The sequence below is a fragment of the Mesocricetus auratus genome, unplaced genomic scaffold (assembly GCF_017639785.1).
Source record: "Mesocricetus auratus isolate SY011 unplaced genomic scaffold, BCM_Maur_2.0 Super-Scaffold_100038, whole genome shotgun sequence".
NCBI classification, from domain to species: domain Eukaryota; kingdom Metazoa; phylum Chordata; class Mammalia; order Rodentia; family Cricetidae; genus Mesocricetus; species Mesocricetus auratus.
This window is the reverse complement of record NW_024429216.1, coordinates 7,194,574-7,216,530: the sequence shown is the minus strand read 5'-3', so window position 1 is coordinate 7,216,530 and position 21,957 is coordinate 7,194,574. Positions and strand designations below refer to the sequence as shown.

At 55.0% G+C, this 21,957-nt stretch overlaps 2 protein-coding genes across 2 annotated transcripts; both read right to left on the bottom strand.

Moving 5' to 3' along the window:
• Positions 1-823: 823 nt before the first annotated feature.
• Positions 824-7,513, bottom strand: Selenov (selenoprotein V). The gene is made up of 7 exons (XM_040734249.1): positions 7,275-7,513; positions 6,159-7,109; positions 3,633-3,657; positions 3,471-3,524; positions 3,290-3,364; positions 3,060-3,196; positions 824-927 (listed from the first exon to the last, which is right to left on the bottom strand). The coding sequence occupies exons 1-6, from the start codon at positions 7,511-7,513 to the stop codon at positions 3,119-3,121; spliced, it is 1,422 nt and encodes a 473-aa protein (XP_040590183.1). The 3' UTR covers positions 824-927; positions 3,060-3,118.
• Positions 7,514-10,716: 3,203 nt separating this feature from the next.
• On the bottom strand, positions 10,717-18,761 carry Dll3 (delta like canonical Notch ligand 3). Its single transcript, XM_021223148.2, has 9 exons — positions 18,660-18,761; positions 18,262-18,543; positions 17,146-17,203; positions 15,604-15,846; positions 15,214-15,431; positions 13,042-13,264; positions 11,321-11,900; positions 11,027-11,108; positions 10,717-10,917 (listed from the first exon to the last, which is right to left on the bottom strand). The coding sequence occupies exons 1-9, from the start codon at positions 18,720-18,722 to the stop codon at positions 10,912-10,914; spliced, it is 1,755 nt and encodes a 584-aa protein (XP_021078807.2). The 5' UTR covers positions 18,723-18,761; the 3' UTR covers positions 10,717-10,911.
• Positions 18,762-21,957: the final 3,196 nt, after the last annotated feature.

Here is a 21,957-nt window from a genome sequence, read left to right as displayed (position 1 = left end):
AACAAAAACAAAACCAACCACTGTGCATGATGAACACAGACTGACTGGGATGCTGACATTGATCTTCTCATCTGGGACACTTGAGGTTCTAGAAGCACCCTAGAGATATGTCTCTTCCTTTTCTCTTTGACTTTTCCAGATAAGGTTTTTCTGTGTAGCCCCAGCTGTCCTGGAACTCACTCTGTAAACCAGGCTGGACTTGAACCCAGAGATCCACCTGCCTCTGCCTCCCAAGTGCTGGGATTAAAAGTGTGTGCCACCACCACCTGACCTATTTCAACTGTTCCAGTACAATCAAAACTTCTCCAAACACATCTTAAATTAAGCTGTTGGGAATGAAGCTGTGAAAATTAACAAGCTGGTCTAGCCTTACATTCCAAGGAAGCTGTGTCCTGATTCCTGTCACTGTCATGAAATACTTGAAACAATCAACCTACAAGGAGGAAAGGCTAATTCTGGCTCACAGTTTGAAAGACCTCGGTCGTAGTCAGCGTGACCCTTTGCCTTGGGCCTGGGGTGGCATGGTACCTCATGGCTCATGGTGCCAGGAAAACAAAGCCAGAAAGGCAAGGTCTAGGCTCCCAACATCCCCTTCTGGAACACACACCCAATAATCTCACTTCCTGCCCGTAGACCTTACCTCCTCTCCACCACCTCTCAAAAGCAGCCCAGCAGGGGACCAAGCCTTCAGCGTGTGAGTCTGTAAGGGTGGAGTATGACCTTCCCCATCCTTCCTCCCGCTCGGTCTGTCCAGATGGGGGAGATGCTGAGAACACGGTAGCAGGTGACAGCAGACGTTCTCAGAGGCCAACACAGGGAAACAGATTATATTCTCTTTACTTTCCCAACCCACCCAAGCCCCAGCCACCATCAGAAAAGGACCTGGTTTGGCATCATTTCAGTCCTCCTCATCATCCGCTGAGGTTCCTGAGATGGGGAGAGAAACAAAACAGTAACCATTCCCCACAGACATACTGGTGTTTCTGTAGAGCTTAGTGTTCTAAGGCAGTCCGTATATACATGGAGGGCATCTTTGACCATATATATATTCATATATATGTATATTCATATATATGTGTGTATATATATATATATATATATGAGACCTCCTGCCTCTGCTTCCCCAGCACAGTGCGGGGATCAAACCCATGGCCTCCTGAACACTAGGCAAGCAGTCTACCAGTGAGCTACATCCCCAACCCTTTTGTGGTTCCCATGTGTGGGTATATGTGTGCTGTGTGTATGTGCTTGTGTGTGTATGTCTGTGCACATACATGCCAAGGCCAGAGGCAGGTGTCAAATATCTATCTCGCTCCACCGAGTTTTTTGTTAAGATTTACTTATTTTTGTTTTATATGTAGGAGTGTTTACCGGCACATATTTCTGTGTGCCGTGTGCATGCCTGGCACCTGCAGAAGCCAGAAGAAGGTGTGGATCCCCTGGAGCAGGAGTTACAGAGGGCTGTGAGCCACCGTGTGGGTTCTGGGAATAGCACCAGGTCCTCTGCCAGAGCAGCCCAGTGCTTAACCCCTGAGCCATCTCCCCCACCCATCCTATTGTTGACCCAGGATCCCAAGCTCTCAACTAGACAGGCTTGGCAATGAGATCCTGGGATCCACATTGTCTCCACCTTAGACACCAGAGTTACAGAACACATGGCCATGCCCAGCTTTATACATGAGTGCTGGGGATTTGAACTCAGGTTCCCTTGCTTTCACAAGCAGCGCTCTTAGTCACTAAGCCAACTCTTAGCTCCCCCGCCACCCATTCTTGAGAAATGCTCTATGGAACTCCCTGTAGAGCCCGTGTTGGCCTCAAACTCCCAGCGAGCCTCCTCCTGCCTCAGTTTACCCACTGCTGGGATTACAAGCACAGGCCACCATGCCCAGCTGTAAAAAGATAGCTTTGAGATCCTTGACTGGATTTTAGACGGTGTGATGTGTCGTGGAATAAAATTGTTTTAACTGGGCAAAGATGTGTTACATTTGTTTATGCTTCAGAATATTATTTCAACTGTCATACCCATTATAAATGTAAAAAGTGATATGTACAGCTCTACAGCCAGAAGCTAAGACAACATCCTTAGGCTCTTCTGATAGCCACGGGGCCCTAGGGACAGCCACGTCTTACCCATCACTCTGGGGGTCCTCTCCATGATCCCATTGACAAGCCAAGCTTAGTGTTGCTGGCCTGTCATCCAGGGAAAGCCAAGGCACGAGGACTGCAAACCCAAGGCTAGCCTGGGTAATTTAAGGAGGAACGGATCTCAAAATAAGAAAGGGGGAAAATACTACTCCATGCATAGCCCTCGGCGCACGGGTGTGAGACCCAGGTCAATCCCTGGCACCGCAGGGAGACAGGAGGGGTGAGCAAAGGGGTGAGCTGTGACTCAGCTGGCAGCACGCTTGCTTGGCGCACGCAAGGCTCTGCCTTCACCCCCAGCCTAGTGAATGGGAATGGTGGGCACCCCTGGAACCCAGCAACTTGGAGGTGGAGCCAAGCGCATCAAATGCTTCATGGTATGGTACGGAGGCCATCCTGAGCTACGTGAGACCCTGTCCCCCAAAGTGGGGTGTGTATGAAGAACTGGAGGGCTGGCGGGCGCTCAGACCTGAGACCCCAACACTTAGGAGGCTGAGGCAAGGAGGTGGCTGGGAGTTCAAGGGCAGCCTCAGCTACACAACGACTGCTAGGACTGCCTGGGCAATACAGTAAGCCTCTCTCAAAGGTGCTTGTTGCCCAGTTTCGTGACCTGAGTTCAACCCCCAGAAGCCACACTGGGTAGGAAGAGAAGTGACTCGCACAAGTTGTCCTCTGACCCCCACATATCTGCCTTGACTTTCATGTGCATCCCGCAATGTGAAATAAAAAATGCAAGCCGCGCTGTGTTGTGATTTTAAGGGCGAGCGTGGGCTGAGCTGGAGGCCTGGATGCCCGCCCGCCGCCGCCGCCGCCCCCTCCCCCGCCACAGCCGCCGCCGCTGCCGCCCCCACCCCTCCCCCACCCCTCCCCCCCGCCGCCACAGCCGCCGCCGCCCCCCCTCCCCCGCCACAGCCTACCTTCGCGCCTCCTCCTGGCCTCTGTTGCTCCTCATTCATCTCCAGCCCCATTTCCGCTGCTACCTTTTCTTGATCTCCTCATCGATAATGCCCACAAGTTTCTTCATACTGGACTCATCCACAAACCCGTCACCCTTCTGGGTATGGAGGAGAGAGCCCAGGCATGATTCTATCCTCCCAGCACCCCCAACCCTACCTCTGACCCTTTTCACCCCCTTGCCCAGAATCACCTTCTTGGAATGGACCAGCTTCCCATCCACAAACACTTCAAACTCCCCCGTTACCTGGGCAGCTCTTTCCTCCTCCTGGCAAAGGAATGCTTGAGTGGAGGAGGCTGGGAGAGCTCCTCCAAACCCTCAGGGGTCGGGGGACCCTGATCGCTCCTTCTCCCCCAGGTACCAGAACACTTACAAACTCCAGAAGGTTTGGAAATTGATGTTCCAGGGACTTTTTCAGAAGAATGTACTGAGAGGGGAAAAGATGGGGTCATGGGGTCACAGGAGGAGAAACGGGGACCCCCTTCCAGTCTTCAGGTCACATGCTCCCTTACATTCTGAAGAAGAAACGACTCACCCGAAGGCCATAGCTTCAGAGGCCACTGGAAGCAGAGGTCGGGGGGGAGGGGGGGCGTGGAGAGAGATAAGGGGAGACGTCATAGTGGCAGTGAGCCTGAGTCAGACCCCATCCCTGCCCTGCTTGGCGCACCCCACCCACCCATGGTACCATCTCAGGGGGAAAAAGCCACCATCCTCCTCATAGCCCATGAGTAGATTCAAAACTGTCCCCATCCTTCAGCCCTTGTCACCACCCTGTCCAGCTACGGAACCCATCTCGTGGGTCTTTCTATAACTGCGCACTGAGGTGCTGCCTCGGGGCCTGTGCACTGGCGGCCAGCTGCACAAAGCCCCTCCCCCCAGGACATGCATAGCTCCTCTCCATTCCTTCAGGCCACCTCCCCAGTCTTGACCCTCCCAGATGCTGTCCTGAGCATCCTAGCTGTGGCCCTGCCCTACACACTAGCAGGCAGGGTCACAAGGGTGGGGGTCTCCATCTTGTTCATTGCTCTGTGCCTGGTGTCACCTGACGTGTTTAAAAAACAAAACAAGCCGGGGCATTGGTGGCGCACGCCTTTAACCCCAGCACTTGGGAGGCAGAGCCAGGCGGATCTCTGTGAGTTCGAGGCCAGCCTGGTCTACAGAGTGAGTTCCAGGACAGCCTCCAAAACAATACTGAGAAACCCTGTGGCTGTTGAGCCAGATGTGGTAGTGTGTGCTCTAATCGGAGCACTTGGGAGACAGAGGTGACAGCCAGGGAGAGCTACATAGAAAGACCCTGTCTCAGAAGAAGATGGGGAGGAGGAAGAGAAGGAAGCAGAAACTGGGAGAGAACAGGGGGGACCAAGCTTGGGGAGAGGAGAAAAAGATACCATGGGGCAGAAAGAGTCAGAATGACCTGATAGAAATGGCTTGGCAGAGGCCAGGCGGGAGGCAGAGGCCGGCGGATCTCTGTGAGTTCAAGGCCAGCCTGCTCTACAAGAGTGAGTTCCAGAACAACCTCCAAAGCCACAGAGAAACCCTGTCTTAAACACGCCCCCCAAAAAAAGAAAGAAAGAAAGAAATGGTTTGGCAGAGCCAGAGGAGAATTCTCCAAAGCAGGAGAGGCATGGGGAAGACAGCCCTGAGCCTGAGGCAGCCCCTGGTAGCTGCATCCAGGTCCTCCAGCTCATTTCCCAACTGTCCCACTGCGGCCTGGCCTGCTCCGGGGCCAAAGCAAGTGAGGCGGTTCAGCAGGCCATCTCCAGGACCAGGAGCAGTCAGGACCCTCAGAGTGCAGTGCAGGGAGGAAGGGGAGTGGGCTCCCAGTCACAGGGATCAACAGATGAATCCAGTGAATGAGGATGGATGGATGGATGGATGGATGGATGGATGGATGGATGGATGAGGATGAATGGATGGGTGGATGGGTGGATGGGTGATGGATGGATGGATGAGGATGGATGGATGAATGAGGATGGATGGATGAGGATGGATGGATGATGGATGAGGATGGATGGATGGATGGATGAGGATGGATGGATGATGGATGAGGATGGATGGATGGATGGATGAGGATGGATGGGATGAGGATGGATGGATGAGGATGGATGGATAGATGATGATGGATGGATGGATGGGATGAGGATGGATGAATGGATGGATGAGGATGGATGGATGAATGGATGAGGATGGATGGATGAGGATGGATGGATGAGGATGGATGGATGAGGATGGATGGATGAGGATGGATGGATAGATGAGGATGGATGGATGGATGGATGGGATGAGGATGGATGAATGGGATGAGGATGGATGGATGATGGATGAGGATGGATGGATGGATGGATGAGGATGGATGGATGAGGATGGATAGATGAGGATGGATGGATGGGATGAGGATGGATGAATGAGATGAGGATGGATGGATGATGGATGAGGGTGGATGGATGAGGATGGATGAGGATGGATGGATGGATGAGGATGGATGGATGAGGATGGATGGGATGAGGATGGATGGATGATGGATGAGGACGGATGGATGAGAATGCAGTTTAGAGCCAGCAATCATACAAATGTTGAATGGATGAGAGTGGATGAATGAAGGTCAGTGCTACTACCAATCATAGGAATGAATGAATGAATGAATGAATCAGAATAAATGTATGCGTGAAGTTGAGAGGCAGGACTCATGCAGATCAAATGAGTCTGACTGCCAGGTGGGAAATGCCCATCGATGAACGGTTAAAAGCGAACGAACGCAGCTCAGTGACTCACACGAATGTTTGAAGGAACAGGAGTGAACTAATGAAGCAGAGTCAATAAACAAGAAAGCGGGAGTGAGCGAAGATGAAGGCAGAGATCGCAGGAGTTGCGTGGGGGTGAATGGAAGAAGCTGAAAGCCGGGCTGGGGAACCGAGCAACGTTTGCTAACCTCAGAGGGGCAGAGAGTGGGAGGCAGCGCCCCACCCGCCTGCCTCACTGCTTACACCAGGGCCAGCACAGGAATGCCCAGAGCCCCAGCACCCGCCATGCTCGCCTTTCACGGGTAGAAGGAGCCCCTCACCAGTATGTCACACGAATCAAAATTTTGCTGGCCGTTGTTAAGTTCTCGCTGGTTGAGGCCTTGGTGGAGATGAAGCTGGGTGATGGGGAAAGTGTGGGGAGCCGATTCAGAGCAGGGGCCACCTTTAGCTGAGTGGCCAAGAACTGTAGTCCGGGGATGGGGTCCGGAGTGGGGCCCAATGTACTGGAGGCCATGGCTTTGGAAGCCAAGGAGTCTAACTGAGGGGGGAAGTCCCGGACGGAGCTCAACGTCTTGGAGGCTGTGTCAGTGAGCACCGGAAGGGGACCCTGGATGGCCTCTGCTAGACTGTAGGTCAAGGGTTCCTCCTTCGAGGAAGAGCTAGCGGGCCTGGAAGAAGAGGGCTGAGCCACGGGTGAGTCCGAGTTCAGTGCTGGTCTCGGGGCCTGGACCGGTGCTGGAGTCCATGCCGGTGCTGGAGTCCACGCCGGTGCTGGAGTCCACATCCGTGCTGGGGTTCGCACCAGTGCTGGGGCCCACACCCGTGCTGGGGTTCGCACTGGTACTGGGGTTCGCACCGGTACTGGGGTTCGCACCGGTACTGGGGTTCGCACCGGTACTGAGGTTCGCACCGGTACTGGGGTTCGCACCGGTACTGGGGTTCGCACCGGTACTGGGGTTCGCACCGCTACTGGGGTTCGCACCGGTACTGGGGTTCGCACCGATACTGGGGTTTGCACCGGTACTGAGGTTCGCACCGATACTGGGGTTTGCACCGGTACTGAGGTTCGCACCGGTACTGGGGTTTGCACCGGTACTGGGGTTCGCACCAGTACTGGGGTTTGCACCGGTGCTGGGGTTCGCACCAGTGCTGGGGTTCGCACCAGTGCTGGGGACCAGGCTGGAGCAGGAGTTAGGACTGGGGCTGGGGCTGGGGCTGGGGCTGGGGCTGGGGTTGGGGCTGGGGCTGGGGCTGGGGTTGGGGCTGGGGTTGGGGCTGGGGCTAGGGTTGGGGCTGGGGCTGGGGTTAGGGCTGGGGCTAGGGTTGGGGCTGGGGCTGGGACTAGGGTTGGGGTTGAGGCTGGAGTTGGGGCTGGGGATAGAGTTAGGGTTGGGGGAGTTGGAGTTGGGGTTGGGGTTAGGGTTGGAGCTGGGAACCGGATTGGAGGAGGGGTTAGGAACTGGGCGGGAGGCCGGACCGGGGTGAAGATTCGGACCGGAGTCTGATCCTGGGCCGGGGTCGAGACCAGGAACCGGGTGGAAGTTTGGACCGGAGTCAGGTTGTGAGCTGGGATGGAGACTCTGATTGGGGTCGTGGTTCGGATGGGAGTTGGCATCCGAGATGGGGTGTTTGCCCGGGCTGGGGAGGGAGTGGGGGTCCGTGCCTGGTTACTCATGGTGACCAGGTGAGACCCGGGTACCCCAGGCTGAGCGTCCAACCTTGTCCAGCTCCTTGAACAAGGACAGCATTCGTACCCCAGGGTTCTAAAACGGAAGCGACCCCAAGCAGGCACCGTTACACACTGGGTTCCAGACGCTTCCCAGAGCTTCCCACCGCCCTTTGCGCTCGGGATTCCTCCTGCCCTGCTTCCAGCCAATGGTAGGAGGCCACATCCAGTATTAAAGAGTAGCAGCCTACCGCCCTCAGAGCAGGAAGAGAAGACACAAGGACCCATTGGCACCCAGGGCCTGCAGGTTCAGAGGGGACCTCTGAGAATAGGGTACAGCTACAAGATCCGGAAAAAATAGCCCACACAAACGAGGCAATTTACATACAGCCAGGAGCTGCTACGATTCAGACCAGATTGTGGGGGCCCGGGGCCCGTGGTTTCACCACTTTGAGAAGGGTCCCTGAAAGCTGTCTTCATGCTGTAGCCCCAGTATCTAGAACAAGACCTGGATCAATAAATGCTTGTGGGACCTGAGGTGGTGAGATAGAAAAGGGAATCTTGCTGTGGCTGGTTTTGTTTTACACTACTCCTTGGGGACCCACCACCTAGCTCCCAAATGAATTATCCTGTTTCTCTTTAACTGTTTTGCTTTTGGGCTTTTTTTACCTTTTGTTTTGTTTTGTTTTTTCGAAGAAAGGTTTCTCTGTATTGTTTTTGGAGCCTGTCCTGGCACTTGCCTGGTAGACCAGGCTGGCCTCGAACTCACAGAGATCCACCTGCCTCCCGAGTGCTGGGATTAAAGGCGTGCGCCACCAACGCCCGGCCCGGCTACCTTTTTTATATATATCTTTCTTTCCTTCTTTCTTACCCGTGGCTGTCTGTGTGGCTGACTAGCTGGCCCCTGGCGTTCTCCCCTCCTTCTTCTTGTCTCCTGCCTCCCTCTTCTGTAGATTTCTCCTCCTAGTTATTTTCTCTGCCTGCCAGCTCCGCCTATCTCTCTCTCCTGCCTAGCTACTGGTCATTCTGTTCTTTATTAGACCAATCAGGTGTTTTAGGCAAGCAAAGTAACACAGCTTCACAGAGTTAAACAAATGCAACATAAAAGAATGCAGCACAACCGGGCATTGGTAGAGCACACCTTTAATCCCAGCACTGGGGAGGCAGAGGCAGGCGGATCTCTGTGAGTTCGAGGCCAGCCTGGTCTACAGAGCGAGTTCCAGGACAGCCTCCAAAGCCACAGAGAAACCCTGCCTTGAAAAAAAACAAAGCAAAACAACAAAGAATGCAGCACATCTTTGCATGATTAAACAAATGTTCCACAGCATAAAGGAATGTAGCACATCTTAAACAGCTTGCACTAAGTAAGGGGGCAGGTTTGGGAGCTGACGTGTAGGCAAAAACCAGAGGTGACAAGGATTGGAGCCAGGGACCGTGACCATGGAAGGCAGACAGACTTCACTGAGGCCATGGGACTCAGGATGATTTAATAGGGGTTTGGTCGGTTGGCAGTTTTCACAACATGCACCATGCACAGCACTCTGAGGTCAAGCCCTAGTTCATGTGGAGGCGACACAGGACTGCAGTCCGGCGCTCAGGAGACAGAGGCAGGTGGATCAAAAGTTCAAGGTGACCTCCCGGTGTTGGTGACAGTTCCGGGTCACTCTCAGGTACATATAAAAAACTCAGGATGCATACGACCCTGTTGATTTCCCTGAGATGTCAGTCTCTGCCCTTGGCTTTCGGGCAATATCTCTATACCAGGAAGTATAATTCCTGATGAGTGATGGTGAGGGGGCCATGTAACAGATGGTCCATGGTGATAATATGGATGATAGCTCTCAGTCTTAGAAGGGTTATGGATGATAGCTCTCAGTCTTAGAAGGGTGATTAACTCTGCCTGCCTGACCAAGATCCCGTGGAAACTATGGGCTTCCGGATGCAGGAGTGCTTCCTGGTATGGCGAATTCTGTCTCCACTGTCACACCATGGTGCTGGGAGAAGTCATGGCGGTCTGCGCCTCCACCAGTGACGACACCCAGATGTTTGTGCTAGAAACTTAGCTGGACCCTGGCCCGTGCCCTTCCTCTAGCTGGCTGAGTTTTAAATTTATTTTTGTTTTGGTTTGCTTTCTGATGTCTTTGAGAAATAGCCTTGCTGTGTAGCCTAGGCTGGCCTTGAACTTATGATCCTCCTGCCTCTGCCTTCTTCTTTTTCCTGAGACAGGAAACTGGGTCTCACTATGCAGCCTTGGCTGGCCTAGAAATTGCTATGGCCAGGCTGCCCTTGAAAACACAGAGATCTGCCTGCCTCTGCCACTCAAGCGTTGGAATTAAAGCCGGTGACACCACACCACACTTCCTTGGTTGATTTTAATCTCTTTCCCCTGTGCTACTATAACCTAACTTTTGACGAACCTTCCTACCAAAGGATCGAGCCTGGCCCAGAGGGCAGTGTGTGCCTGTAATTCCAAGTATGACACAGCAGAAGCCAGAAAATTGTGGCAAATCTGATGCTAGTTTGGTTTACAATTAGTGATTCTCAATCCTTCTAATACTATGACCCTTTAATACAGTTCCTCATGTTGTGGTGACCCCCACACACATAAAATTATTTCGTTTCTATTTGGTAATTGTAATTTTGAAGCTGTTATGAGTCATAACGTAAATATCTGATATGCAGGATATCTGATGTGTGATCTATCAAAGGGTCATTTGACCCCTACGAGGGTCTGAACCCACATGCTGCTAACAGCTGGTTTACATAGTAAGTTCCAAGCCATAGCATCCTGTCTCAATTTTTTTTTCTTTGTTTTTTGAGACAGGGTTTCTCTGTATTGTTTTGGAGGCTGTCCTGGAACTCACTCTGTAGAGCAGGCTGGCCTCGAACTCACAGAGATCCGCCTGGCTCTGCCTCCCGAGTGCTGGGGTTAAAGGCGTGCGCCACCAACGCCCGGCCCTGTCTCAATTTTTTAAAAATGCCCAGCATGGTGTCCCATATCTTGGGAGGAAGAGGCAGGTGAATCTCTTGAGTTCGAGGCCAGCCTGGTCTACAGAGTGAGTTCCAGGCCAGCCAGTGGCTACACAGAGAAACCCTGTCTAGAGAAAACGAAAACAAGAAACAAAACAACAAAAACAGTCTATTATTCTCCCTATGAGATGGTATCTCTTTTCCTTAGTTCCAACAACAGAAACAAAGTTCTCAGCCCGAAGTAATTGACCAAAATAAGAACCTTTATAGATGTCTCTTAGAATGAGAAAAGTTAGGTTATAAATAAACATTATGTACAACTTCCAACAGCACACTCCCCAGCCTCCAGTCAGTGTGGGTTGCAGAGACCGGGTACCACAAAGCAAACGAAAACATTTGGGCTCCATCCCCAAGCCCTCACAGAGAAGGGGGCAGGGTTATGCCTGAAAAAAAACGAAGAGAGAAAGAAGCATTAGAGGAGGCATGAGGCAGGGGGCTGCCTCCGAGCCGGGTGCCCTAGGCCCAGAGCAAGAGAACCTGGGACTCCATTACCTCTCGAGCATAATTGGAAGGGGCCGGTATGACATAAATGGATCGAGAGTCTCCGTCTTCGGGGTGATTCCAGTCAGCCGAGCTGTGGGAGGAGAGAGAGCAGGGACGATTCAGACCCCATGAATTCTCCGTTTGTTTGGTTTGTTTTTCCGCACCCATCAAAGAGGGGAACCCTGCGATGACACCCCATCAGAAGCCCGCTGGGACGCCGGGCTAAGAGGGTCCAATCAAGTAAGACGCATCAAGGAGTTAGGCCAATCAATCGGCCAGAGTGACAAGGTGCGCCGCCCTCACCTGGGGCCATCCCCGGCACCGTCTTGTATCTTCAGGTTGTTGAGTGCATCCGGGAGCGTGTGGACCGACGGCTCCCGGGCTCCAGACAGCAGGCGAGTGCCCGCATCCCGGGCCAAACCTCGGCGGCGCACGTGGACGAGCAAGAGTGCGGCGCCGGCCAAGCCCGCGGCCACCAGCAGCCCCAAAGCGGGAGGCAGAAGGAAGCGCTGTGGGTCCTCCCGCCTCGGGCCCCGGGGGGCCGCGGGCGCCGCGTCCGCGCCGTCGGGGCGCACGGCGAACTCGCATCGCACGCCCATGTAGCCGGGCGCGCAGGCGCAGACGAGGCCGGAGAAGTGGGCGTAGCAACGGCCTCCGTGCGCGCAGGGGCGAGAGGCGCAGGGGTCGGCGCGCTCCCGACAGTCGCGCCCGCCGAAGCCCAGCGCGCACGAGCAGCGCCGCGCGCCGCCGCCCTCCACGCACGTGCCGCCGTTGGCGCAGGCGCGGCCGGCGCAGTCGTCCAGGTGGCGCTCGCAGCGCGGCCCCGCGAAGCCCGCGCGACAGCGGCAGCGCAGGGCGTGACCCAGGTCCAGGCAGAGGCCGCCTGCGGGGGCGGGGGGAGCGGTGTCAGCGCCCGCTGCACCCCGCCTCCCGCCTGCGGCTCCTCCGCCTTCCTCGCCTGCACTCTCCTCCCGAATCTGGGGCTGCAAGCGAGGATGCCCGAGGCGACGTCTACCTGGGCCTCTCTTCCTCCTCCCTTTCCTCCCCTCCAGGTCTCTCTCTCTGTCCAAACGCCCTTTTCTCCGGGAAGTGCTCTCACTTTTCCTGTTTCCAGCCCAGAGCCTCTGTCCCTCATCACAGCCCCGATGCCTCTGAGTTCTGAGTGAGCCAGAGAGGAGTCCCTGGGAGAAGACTGGAACTTGCAGAGTCTAGGACTGTCCCTCCGGTCACCCATTCCAGGAAACAATGGTTTTGTTTGTTTCATGTTTGAAACGGGAGCTCAGTATGAGCTCGGACTAGTTTCGAACTTGTGATCGATCCCCTGGTCTCAGCCTCTGGAGTGCTAGAATTAACTATGCAGCCATCCATGCTCAACTACAAACCAAGTATCTACCAGACTCTTTACATCCATGGTCTCATTTAACCCTTTGTTCAGTCTGAGGGTTTCTGAGATGGCCATGCAGCCCAGGTTGGCCTGAAACTCATTATATAGCCCATAAAGACCTTGAACCCCTGAACCTCCTGCCTCTGCCTTCTAGAGTGCTGGATTTATAGGCATGAGCCTCTATGCCCAGCGTGGCCCCACCTGATCATTTAATAATGTGTCAAATCAGGGTTCCCCCTTCTTAGAATCTCCCTGTGGCTCCGTCTCTGGGAAAAAGCAAGAGTACCTTCCCAGCAAGTCCCCAGTGTCTGCCGCGTCACATGCCTGACCTCATCTCCCTCCACTCCCCCCGTCTGCTCTGACCACACTGGCCTCCCTCATGATCCACAATCGGCAGGGATTTGGGGTTCCCTCTTTGCTACACCCTCAGTGCCTAAATCAAGGCCTGACAGGCAGACAGTTCTCGACAAACACCTACGGGATGGCTAGTCACCTGTTTCACAGATGGACTAGGGAGGAGGGTCACGTCCGCAGCACGTGGCCACACAGGACACAGAGGCAGGATTCCCACCCAGGGCCACCTCCCCCCACCACGCCCGCCCCTCCCCCGCCCCTGGCCGCCCCGGCTTCCCCACCTCACCATTCTGACACGGCTGCAGGCTACACCGGTCCACCCTCTTCTCACAGTTGGAGCCTTGGAACCCAGGCGGGCAATGACAGACATAGGCAGAGTCAGGTTCTTCGCCACCGACACACAAGCCGCCATTGAAGCAGGGTCCATCTGCGCATGTCACCCCGCTCACCTCACATCGAAGTCCATAGAACCCGCGCGGACAGGTACACTCAAAGGAACCAGAGATTTCCTGAACAGAGAGGCAAAGCTGGCTTTGGGCGGGGGGGCTCCTTGGAGCCAAATCCCCTTCCTTTTCTTTGACCAGGGTACCCGGCTTCCCCAGGAGTGCGGTCCACACACCCTTCAATCTGCTCCACACCGTTGTTTCTGGACGCCCAGACTGGAAGCTCAGAAAGCCGTTCCCACCACGCCCGCCTACATGGCACCCACCTGTCCTGCCCACCCATCCCCACACACATCAACCCTATGCCCACCTCCCTCATGAAGACAGTTTTCAAAGACAGGCTGTGCCCTGGGAGCTCAGGATAGCCTGGAACTCAGGATCCTCAGTGTTCCGAGTGCTGGGATTGCAAGGGTGAGCCTCACTACCCCCAGGAAGGCTTCTTTCCTTGAGGACCAAACTCGGCACCGCGTGCAAGGCAAGCGATCGACCACCGAGTTACAGCCCTAACTCCCCCCGAACTCCTTTGTGTGTCAGTGCTAAGAAAGGGCTTGACTCCTGAGCCAAGACCCCAAACCATCACTGGCAGACTGGGGGCCAAGAGCGGCCTCTGAGCCACGCCCCCAGCTCCTTATTGGAGGATTCTAGGCAGGGGCTCTTACCACTCAGCGATGGTATCCCAGCGATGAAGGCTCTCTCTCTCTCTCTCTCTCTCTCTCTCTCTCTCTCTCTCTCTCTCTCTCTGTCTGTCTGTCTCTCTCTCTCTCTCTCTCTCTCTCTCTCTGTCTCTGTGTCTCTCTCTCTGATTCTGTCTCTCTCTGTCTCTCTCTCTCTGTCTCTGTCTCTCTCTGACTCTCTCTCTCTGTGTCTCTCTCTCTCTGACTCTGTCTCTCTGTGTCTCTCTGTGTCTCTGTGTCTCTCTGTCTCTCTCTCCCTGGATTCCACTCTCCCAGCATCTCCCTTCCCTTCCCAGCTCTGTTCCCTTGCCCCGCTCCATGCCTCTCTCCAAGCCTGCCTTCTCCAGTTGGCTCCTGGTGGCCCAGCCTTGGACCAGTCCTCAGGAAGCCTTGTCCGATGCCTCCACCCTCCGATGGCGCCCTGATCCCAAGCCTTCAACTCACAGTGTCCCGGAGCTCACTGTGGAGACCAGTCTGGCCTCGAACTCACGGAGATCCACCTGCCTCAGCCTCCCGAGAGCTGGGATTAAAGGAGTGCGCCTCCAACGCCGATATCCTAACCCTACTTTAAGGTCTGAGATGCAGCCAGGACACCTCCAGGAAGGGTTCCGGGCTGCTACCAGGCTGGGGCTGCAATGTTACAGAGCCCAGAGAGGGGATGCTCTTTAAAAAGTTCTATGGCGACATATAATCCTAGCACTCAAGGTGGTTGAGGCAGGAAAAGTAGTTCTGGGCCGGCCTGAGTTATTCAAAGTTCTCGTCAGCGTTACATAGCTAGAACCTACCTCAAAGAAATCGGTGTGGGCTGGGTTTGCCCAGGTGGTAGCAAACTCCTTTGATCCCAGGGCTCGTGAGGCCTAGACAGATCTCTGTGAGTTCAAGACCAGCCAGGACTACAAAGTGAGCTCTAGGACAGTCAGTGACACACAGTGAGACCCTGTCTCGGGAGAGGGGCACTAGAGAGGTGACTCAGGAGGTAAATGATTTCTGTGAAAACATGAGCCCTGAGGTTAGTACTCATGTGAAAAGCGGGCTTGGTGGTGCCCTTCTGTAATCCCAGGAGCGGAGAAGTAGCAGAGGCAGAAACACTGGCTCTACAGTCCACACACACACACACACACACACACTCAAGATGAGGTGGGAGCCGGGCGGTGGTGGCGCACGCCTTTAATCCCAGCACTCGGGAGGCAGAGGCAGGCGGATCTCTGTGAGTTCGAGGCCAGCCTGGTCTACCGAGCGAGTTCCAGGACAGCCTCCAAAGCCACAGAGAAACCCTGTCTCGAAAAACCAAACCAAACCAAACAAAACAAAACAAAAAGAGAGGTCGGAAGAGATACTGACACTGCAACTGCCCCCATTGGCACATGGGTTCCCGTCACAGGGCCCAGGCCCAGGTAAAACGCATCCAGGACTGGCAGGACCTGGGACCCTGGGGTTCAGGCAGCCGCTGGTGGAGACAGGGACAGTGCAGAGGGGCCCAGTCCAGCCCTCTAGGCAACGGCATTCATCAGGCTCTTCGCAGTAGCCGTGCTCAGGGCTGCAGCCCTCTCGACACATGGCTGCGGGAGGCAGAGGAAAAGGCAGAGAGAACAAGATGTGAATGCTAGCGCCGGCTGAGATCCAGGGCCCTCAGTTCCCTGCAGGCGATCGACGGGGTGTGGGAGGGGACTGGGATCCGCACTTAAGCAAGCAGGGCAGGGGAAAGCGGGCCACCACGCAGAGGGGACTCACGCGGGGCTGCACACTCTTCTGGGAACGGCGCGCAGGGGAGCAGTCCCGGTCTGCACCGCGAGGGGGCGCTGCGCGGGCGGCACAGGCGCACACAGGCGGCCCCGACCGCGGGCGGCTCGCAGCGCGCGCGGTAGGAGAAGTGTAGCTCCCAGGCGCCTGCGCGCTGTACGTCGCGGGCCCACGGGCCCCCAGCCGCCAGGCGTCTGCGACCGGCCACACGGGCTAGCAGGTTCCAGGCGGGCCCTGCGGGGAGAATGGAGGTCGCTGGGACTCAGGGCATCCCCACCCCTGCTTTCCTAGCCCTGGGAGCTCCTTGTCCTCCAGAGGATAGAAGCCCTCCTCCGTGAGCCTGCCTGTCCCCTCCCCAGTACACCCGGGGACCTGCATGCCACACTTCATCTAGTGCCGCGATAACAGGTTGCTCAGAAACCAAATTACGCCCGTGTTTGCCCCAGAATGCTTGAATATTAAAACAGGACACATTTAAACATCTTGTAACATCAGTATCTACGGACTAGGTCTCTGGTAGTGAGGCCATAGCGTCCTGCAAGGTCTTCTGTGTGTGGCAGCTCTGCTCATGCCTGTGATCCCGGCAGAAGCTTCAAAAGGAGCAAACGGTAGGGCAGACAGATGGTCCAACGCCTGGTATCAATAGAGGAACCTTATCTAAAAGGCTGAGAACAAGCCCAAAGTGGAGGCTCACGTTCATAACATGGGCACTCAGGAGGCCGAGGCAGGAGGATTGTGAATTCCAGGACAGCCTGGGCTACACCCCAAGTTCAAGGCCTGTCTACATTATTCCAGACCCTGTTTCAAAAAAAAAAAAACTTAAAATTTTTAAGCCCAGCATAGAGGGGGCAATCTCGGTAGCCCTAGTACTTGGGAGGTAGATGGGAAGGGTCGGAAATTCAAGACCACCTCAGTTTTATGGCAATTTCCAGGCCAGAATGGACTGCAGGAGACATTTCAAATATGAAATCAGGGCCAAGGAGATTGCTCAGCAATAGTGTGCCTGGACTCTACCAGTGAGGGCTGGGAGCAAGGCTCAACCGTAGACTCTATCCCTAGCATATGAGGAGCTCTGCTCTGTTACAGAAGATAAAAACAAAATAAATGGGTTTTGGAGCACTTTGGCTGTCTCCCTTTTGGATCAGAGATGCTAAACCTGCACAGAACTTGGTCCCTCCACTGCTTCCATTGGGACTTTTAAAACACACTGTTTTATTTAATGCGTGTGAATGTTTTGTCTGGAGGCACGCAGGCGGCGTGAAAATGAAAAGCACCGGAAGAAAGCATAGAGCCTCCCGGAACTAGAGTCACGGTGCAGGGAACTGACCAGTCCTCCCCAGGGGCAGCAAGCCAGCCATGGAGCCACCCCTCCGAGCCTTCTCTACCCAAACTGCCCACAGCTTTAGAGTCCAGCGCCACCTCCCAGGAGCGATGGTGACATCATATGCCCAGCAGTCTCTCAGAGGCAGCTGTGTGTCTGTCTGTCCTGAACCCTACACCGCCTACCAAAGTTCCGAGACTGAAGACACTCACCTCCAGCCGGCTCTCCCGGATGCTCTGTCCAAGTTTCGATGATGAGCGAGAAGGTGCCCTGGTTGGATGGGTAAGGGAAAGAAGAAAAGAATGGAGACTAGCAGTCAGAGAAGCCTCTCAGTGAAGACCAGGACACGCAGGGTGGAGTCTGGAAGCCAGTTCTGGGGCTGAGCAAGGGAACATTCCCGGAAGGAGCGGCCCGGGAGCCAGTCACATTTTGGCCTCGTTCGAGATACCTATTGCGACCCTCAAAAGACATCGTTGTGTGAGGTGTGTTTGCACGAGCCTGTCTGTGTTCCCAGCACCCAGGAGGCTGAGGCAGGAGGGTTTTAAATTTGAGGTCAGGCTGGGGTGCCTTGCAAGACCTTGACCAAAAAAAGGCAAGTACCAGAATGTTCCCACCTCACAGGTGAGGAAATTAAGTATGGAAAAGGTTAAGTCCCCAGACTTGTCTAAATTCCAAATACGGGCCTGCTCCTTTCTGAGCTCTGCAGGGATAGACACGGATTCTGAGGGTGACCTGATGAGGTAGGTCCCAACTAGAAGGACTGAAGTTGAAAATAGAAGGAGCAATTAGGGGACCCCAAGAAAGCACTTGGGGGATCCCCGTTTGCAAGGAGATCTAGATGAAAGACAAAGACCTCCCAAACCCAGCTTGCTGACTGCATGCCTATCAATCCAGAATTTAGGAGGTTCGAGGTGCGGTGAGAGGATCAGAAGTTCAAGACCAGACTCAGGAACATAGTGAGCTCAAAGACGGCCAGGTCCATCTCTAAAACCAAAACTCAGGATGGGGAGATAATCCCAGACAACACCAGAAAGCCTGAAAGCCTGAGTTCAATTCCCGGGTCCCACAGAACCTGATGTGACTCCCACGAATTGTCCCCTTACATCTACATGTCACCGTGGCACATGTGTGTCCCCTCTCCCCCAACTAAATACAAACACATATAACCAACCAAACAGAACCACAGAGAGATGAGAATCCCAGGCTTTGGACAGCCACAAGGAGGGGTGCTGAGAGACCAGGGAAAGTGGCTTCCAGGGCTAGTTAAGGCTGTGTGTGAGCTGGCGGACTGAAGGAGGGGGCGAGCTGGGTGTCACGGTTGAGCTCACCGGCCAGGCATCGCGGAAGGGCACTCGGACGAGGCCGTCGGGCAGCGGCAGGGCAGCAGCAGGCGCTCCGGGCTGCTCTGTGTAGACCGGGCCATGCGTGCTCAGCGCTGCACCCAGGGCGCACAGGGACTCGGCGGTCTCCTGGGAGACTCCCGGCTTCAGGCAGACCCTGAAGAAGAGGCGGCAAGGGCCTCTGGCGTTGCAGGGGGACCGTGGGGCCCCGGGGCCTGGGCCTGGCCCGAAAGAGAGAATTTGCAGCTCGAAGACGCCGGCCGGTAGTGCCTGGGACGAAGAGCGCCACAGGGTTAGGGGACCTCGGGGACCCAGACATCTGCCCCACGAAACCTCCCTAGGATCCCAGGTCTGTCCCTGCTTTTCTGTACCCCGCTGAGTCTGACCTGGGGAAGGAGAAGAGTCAGGATCAGCGCCTGGGAAAGCAGAGTCACCTGCAGGGAGACCATCGCTTTTGGGGACAGAGTGGGGGTCAGCCTCCAGTGGCAGCTGCCGGATCTCACAGCCTTATATCCAAGGGGACGCCCCGCCCCCTCAGCCAGCCTCCTGGCTCCTGGGGACAGAGGGGGAGAGGGTCGCAGGGGAAGGGACACGGGAACTCCGTGTGGGCGGTTTGAGGGGGTTCATCCTGAGCGGGGTCGCGGGCGTGAGCCTGAAAGTGACAGGAGTCGAACCTCTGCGTGTCCTGTGTGGCAGGGAAGGTCTGCTGGAACACGAGCCGGCTTGTGTGTGTTGGGGGGTGATGTGTGCCTCAAACGGGTGTGGACAGTTAGCAGGGATGCGAGGTTGCAGGGAATTCTAGGATTCCGTGTGTTCCCGAGTGGGAGAACGGGAGTACAGGCGACTTCACTATGTGGCTGTGTGCGTTCCTCTCTGTCGTGAACGTGGTTACGCGAGGTCCCGTCCCCCCGTGGAGGACCCTGTGGACTTGTGAGTGCTGTCTGTGGCCCCAGCTGTCCGTGTGTGCGGTTGTAAGCTGTGTCTGGGAGGCCCACAAAATACGATGGAGATCCTGGGTTCTTTGTGGGACGCCCCATGTGTGCATGCATGCGAGAGTCCCCTCCTCAAAACAAAGCCCCTCTTCCCCAAATCCAGCGTCACCAGACTCACCAGACGCCAGGCCAGGAGCCTGGCCTCCGAGGGGCCTCCCAGCTGTATGTAAATGTCGCCATCTGCCGGGCGGCCGCGCCCTTCCCCCGCGGGCCGCAGCTGGGCCTCCCGTTTGGGCTCAGGAAGGTGTGAGGGGCAAACGGGCAGGAAATGAGTCTTCAGGCACCAGGGGCCCCCCTCTCCACCCCCGATGAATGTAGCCCCCCGGGGGGGTGCGGGGAGAGGCAGGAGCTCCTTAGAGTTCCTGGATCCAGGCAAATAAAGCCACTTGGGTGTAAATGCTCAGTCTTTGGTCATAGCGTTTTGGTGGTAGCAAAGTTGCTTAAATGGAGGAAATCCATCATAAAACACACAGTAAACAGTAAGTGAATACTCAGGGCTAATAATCGCAGGGAAGACCCAGGTTGCGCCGATAACCAGGCTTGTGTTGTGGAGGGGAGGCAACTGTAGTCGTGCTCAGGAATTACTCAGTAGAAAGAGCCCTGGGTGGACAGGTGGGGCAGGCCTCTATATCCCAACACTGAGGAGCGGCAGGACGATCAGGAGAAAGAGACCAGCCTGGACAATAAACACATACCACAAAGACCCACCACACCAGGCTTTGCTCAGCCAGTCCCCAACACCGAAAACACGATCACAAGGCAAGACAGTGTTTCCATGCAAGCAGCAGACGTTAGGGGACTTCTGAAACGGACGCAGTGCTGAGGTGACGCTGCGCTACGGTCTGAAGCACGGGGAGGACCCCGGGAAGGACACACAGTGTGCAGCAGGACAAAGGCCCTGGGGTGGGGGCTGGAGAGATGGCTCAGAGGTTAAGAGCACTGACTGCTCTTCCAGAGGTCTTGAGTTCAATTCCCAGCAACCACATGGTGGCTGACAACCATCTACAATTCAATCAGGTGTATATGTAATAAATAAATAAATCTTTAAAAAAAAAAAAGGCCCTGGGGTGACCGTGCCCACACACTCCGCCATCCCTGTAGCTTCCTCTGTCTCATTCCAGGCTGTGCTCTCACATACTTCCCCAAGAGGCCTTCCAGGTTATTCCATCTAATGTAGAACAACATCTTCTGGTTGGTTTGGCGGCTTAGCCAAGGTGCTCCGAGCAGTGACTTGTGTTTTCTCCCTCTGACCTACATGATGGAAGAACTGACCCCAAATGCTGTCCTCTGACCACACAGGTGGCGTGGAGTGTGCATACCTACCTTACCCCCATGCAGATAAAAATGTAAAATACATAAAAAGCATCCCCAAGCCCCAAACCACTGCTTCTCACTGGTTTCCTCTCTTTCACACTTTCCTTCTGTGCTAAAGATTGACCATTCCTCATGCCCGTAAGGCATGAGGTATACTCCCAGCTCTTCCATATTTTGAGACACGGTCTCACTAAGTTACCTAGGCTGGCTTAAAACATCCCATCCTCCTGCCTTAGTTTCCTGAGTAGCTAGAATTACAGGCTTGTGTGTTTACCCTGCTCCCCCCTTGTAGATGGTTTTGTGAGCCACCATGTGGTTGCTGGGAATTGAACTCAGGTCCTCTGGAAGAGCAGCCAGGGCTCTTAACCTCTGAGCCATCCCCAGTCCCTACACCTAGCACTCCTTTTCATCTTTATCTTTAGGCCCCTGAGAATTGCCTGCCATCATCCTTATTCGGTGTATCACCAGCTGGTGCCAGCAAGTACTGAAGCCAACAGGCGCCATGAAACCGGAACTGACTTCCCAGGAGAAAGATGCTCAGCCCCTGCCCAAGGGGGACTTCAGATCCCATGGCAGGGGGTGGGGAAGGGGCCTGTTTATACACAAATGGCCCCCACAACAAAGTAGTCCTTGAGCTCAGGGCACTTGGGGTTAAATTCCCAGGCCCCATCATTATGAGCTTTGTCTGAGGACTTCTGCTCCTATGCCCAATTCTCTCCACCAGTGTGAGAGGACAGGACACAGGGTCCAGCTATCACCATGGTGAAGGGAGAGACCCGATGGGCCCACTGGATGCTGAAGCAGGCAGTACCCAGAGCACCAGAGCCCTGATCTCCAGGCAATGGAGGAAACACAAGTCTTCCTTACGCTGCAGGAAACAGACTCAAGGCACATTGCAAATCCATTCTAAAAGGGTGTGTGACACATGGCTGTAACCCAGTGCTCGGGCTGAGGCAGGAAGATCACTCAAGGTCAAACCGTTTGAGCTGCATAGCAAGACTGCCTCAAACACACACAATGGCCTCCCCAGAGGGCTCCGTGGAACAGTGTCCCTGTACTCCAGCAGGTAAGCCCCCTGGGCGAGTCCCCTCCATCCATAACCCACTCCACCCAGGACCAAGCTTCCTCTCTCACCGCTCCTTTAGACAGAGCCTCCAACCCGGGGTCGCCAGGGGCAAAAGCAAGCATTCCTTAAAACCAGGAATCTTAGCCAGATGTGGTGCCCAACTTTAATCACAGCACTGAAGCAGAGGCAGGCTGTTCCCTGTGAGGTGCTATCCAGCTTGGTTTACATAACAAGTTCCAGGCCAGCAAGTCACACAGCGAAACTGTCTTATGTTTTTGCTTGTGAGTCTAGCCTTGTAACGGCTGAGTCATC

Coding starts and splice junctions, on each gene's coding strand:
- Dll3 (XM_021223148.2), bottom strand. CDS start 18,722: ATGGTCTCCCTGCAGGTGACTCTGCTTTCCCAGGCGCTGATCCTGACT. Junction 17,204..18,261: donor CCTTCCGCGATGCCTGGCCG/GTGAGCTCAACC, acceptor CCATCCAACCAG/GGCACCTTCTCGCTCATCAT. Junction 15,432..15,603: donor AGAAGAGTGTGCAGCCCCGC/GTGAGTCCCCTC, acceptor TGCCTCCCGCAG/CCATGTGTCGAGAGGGCTGC.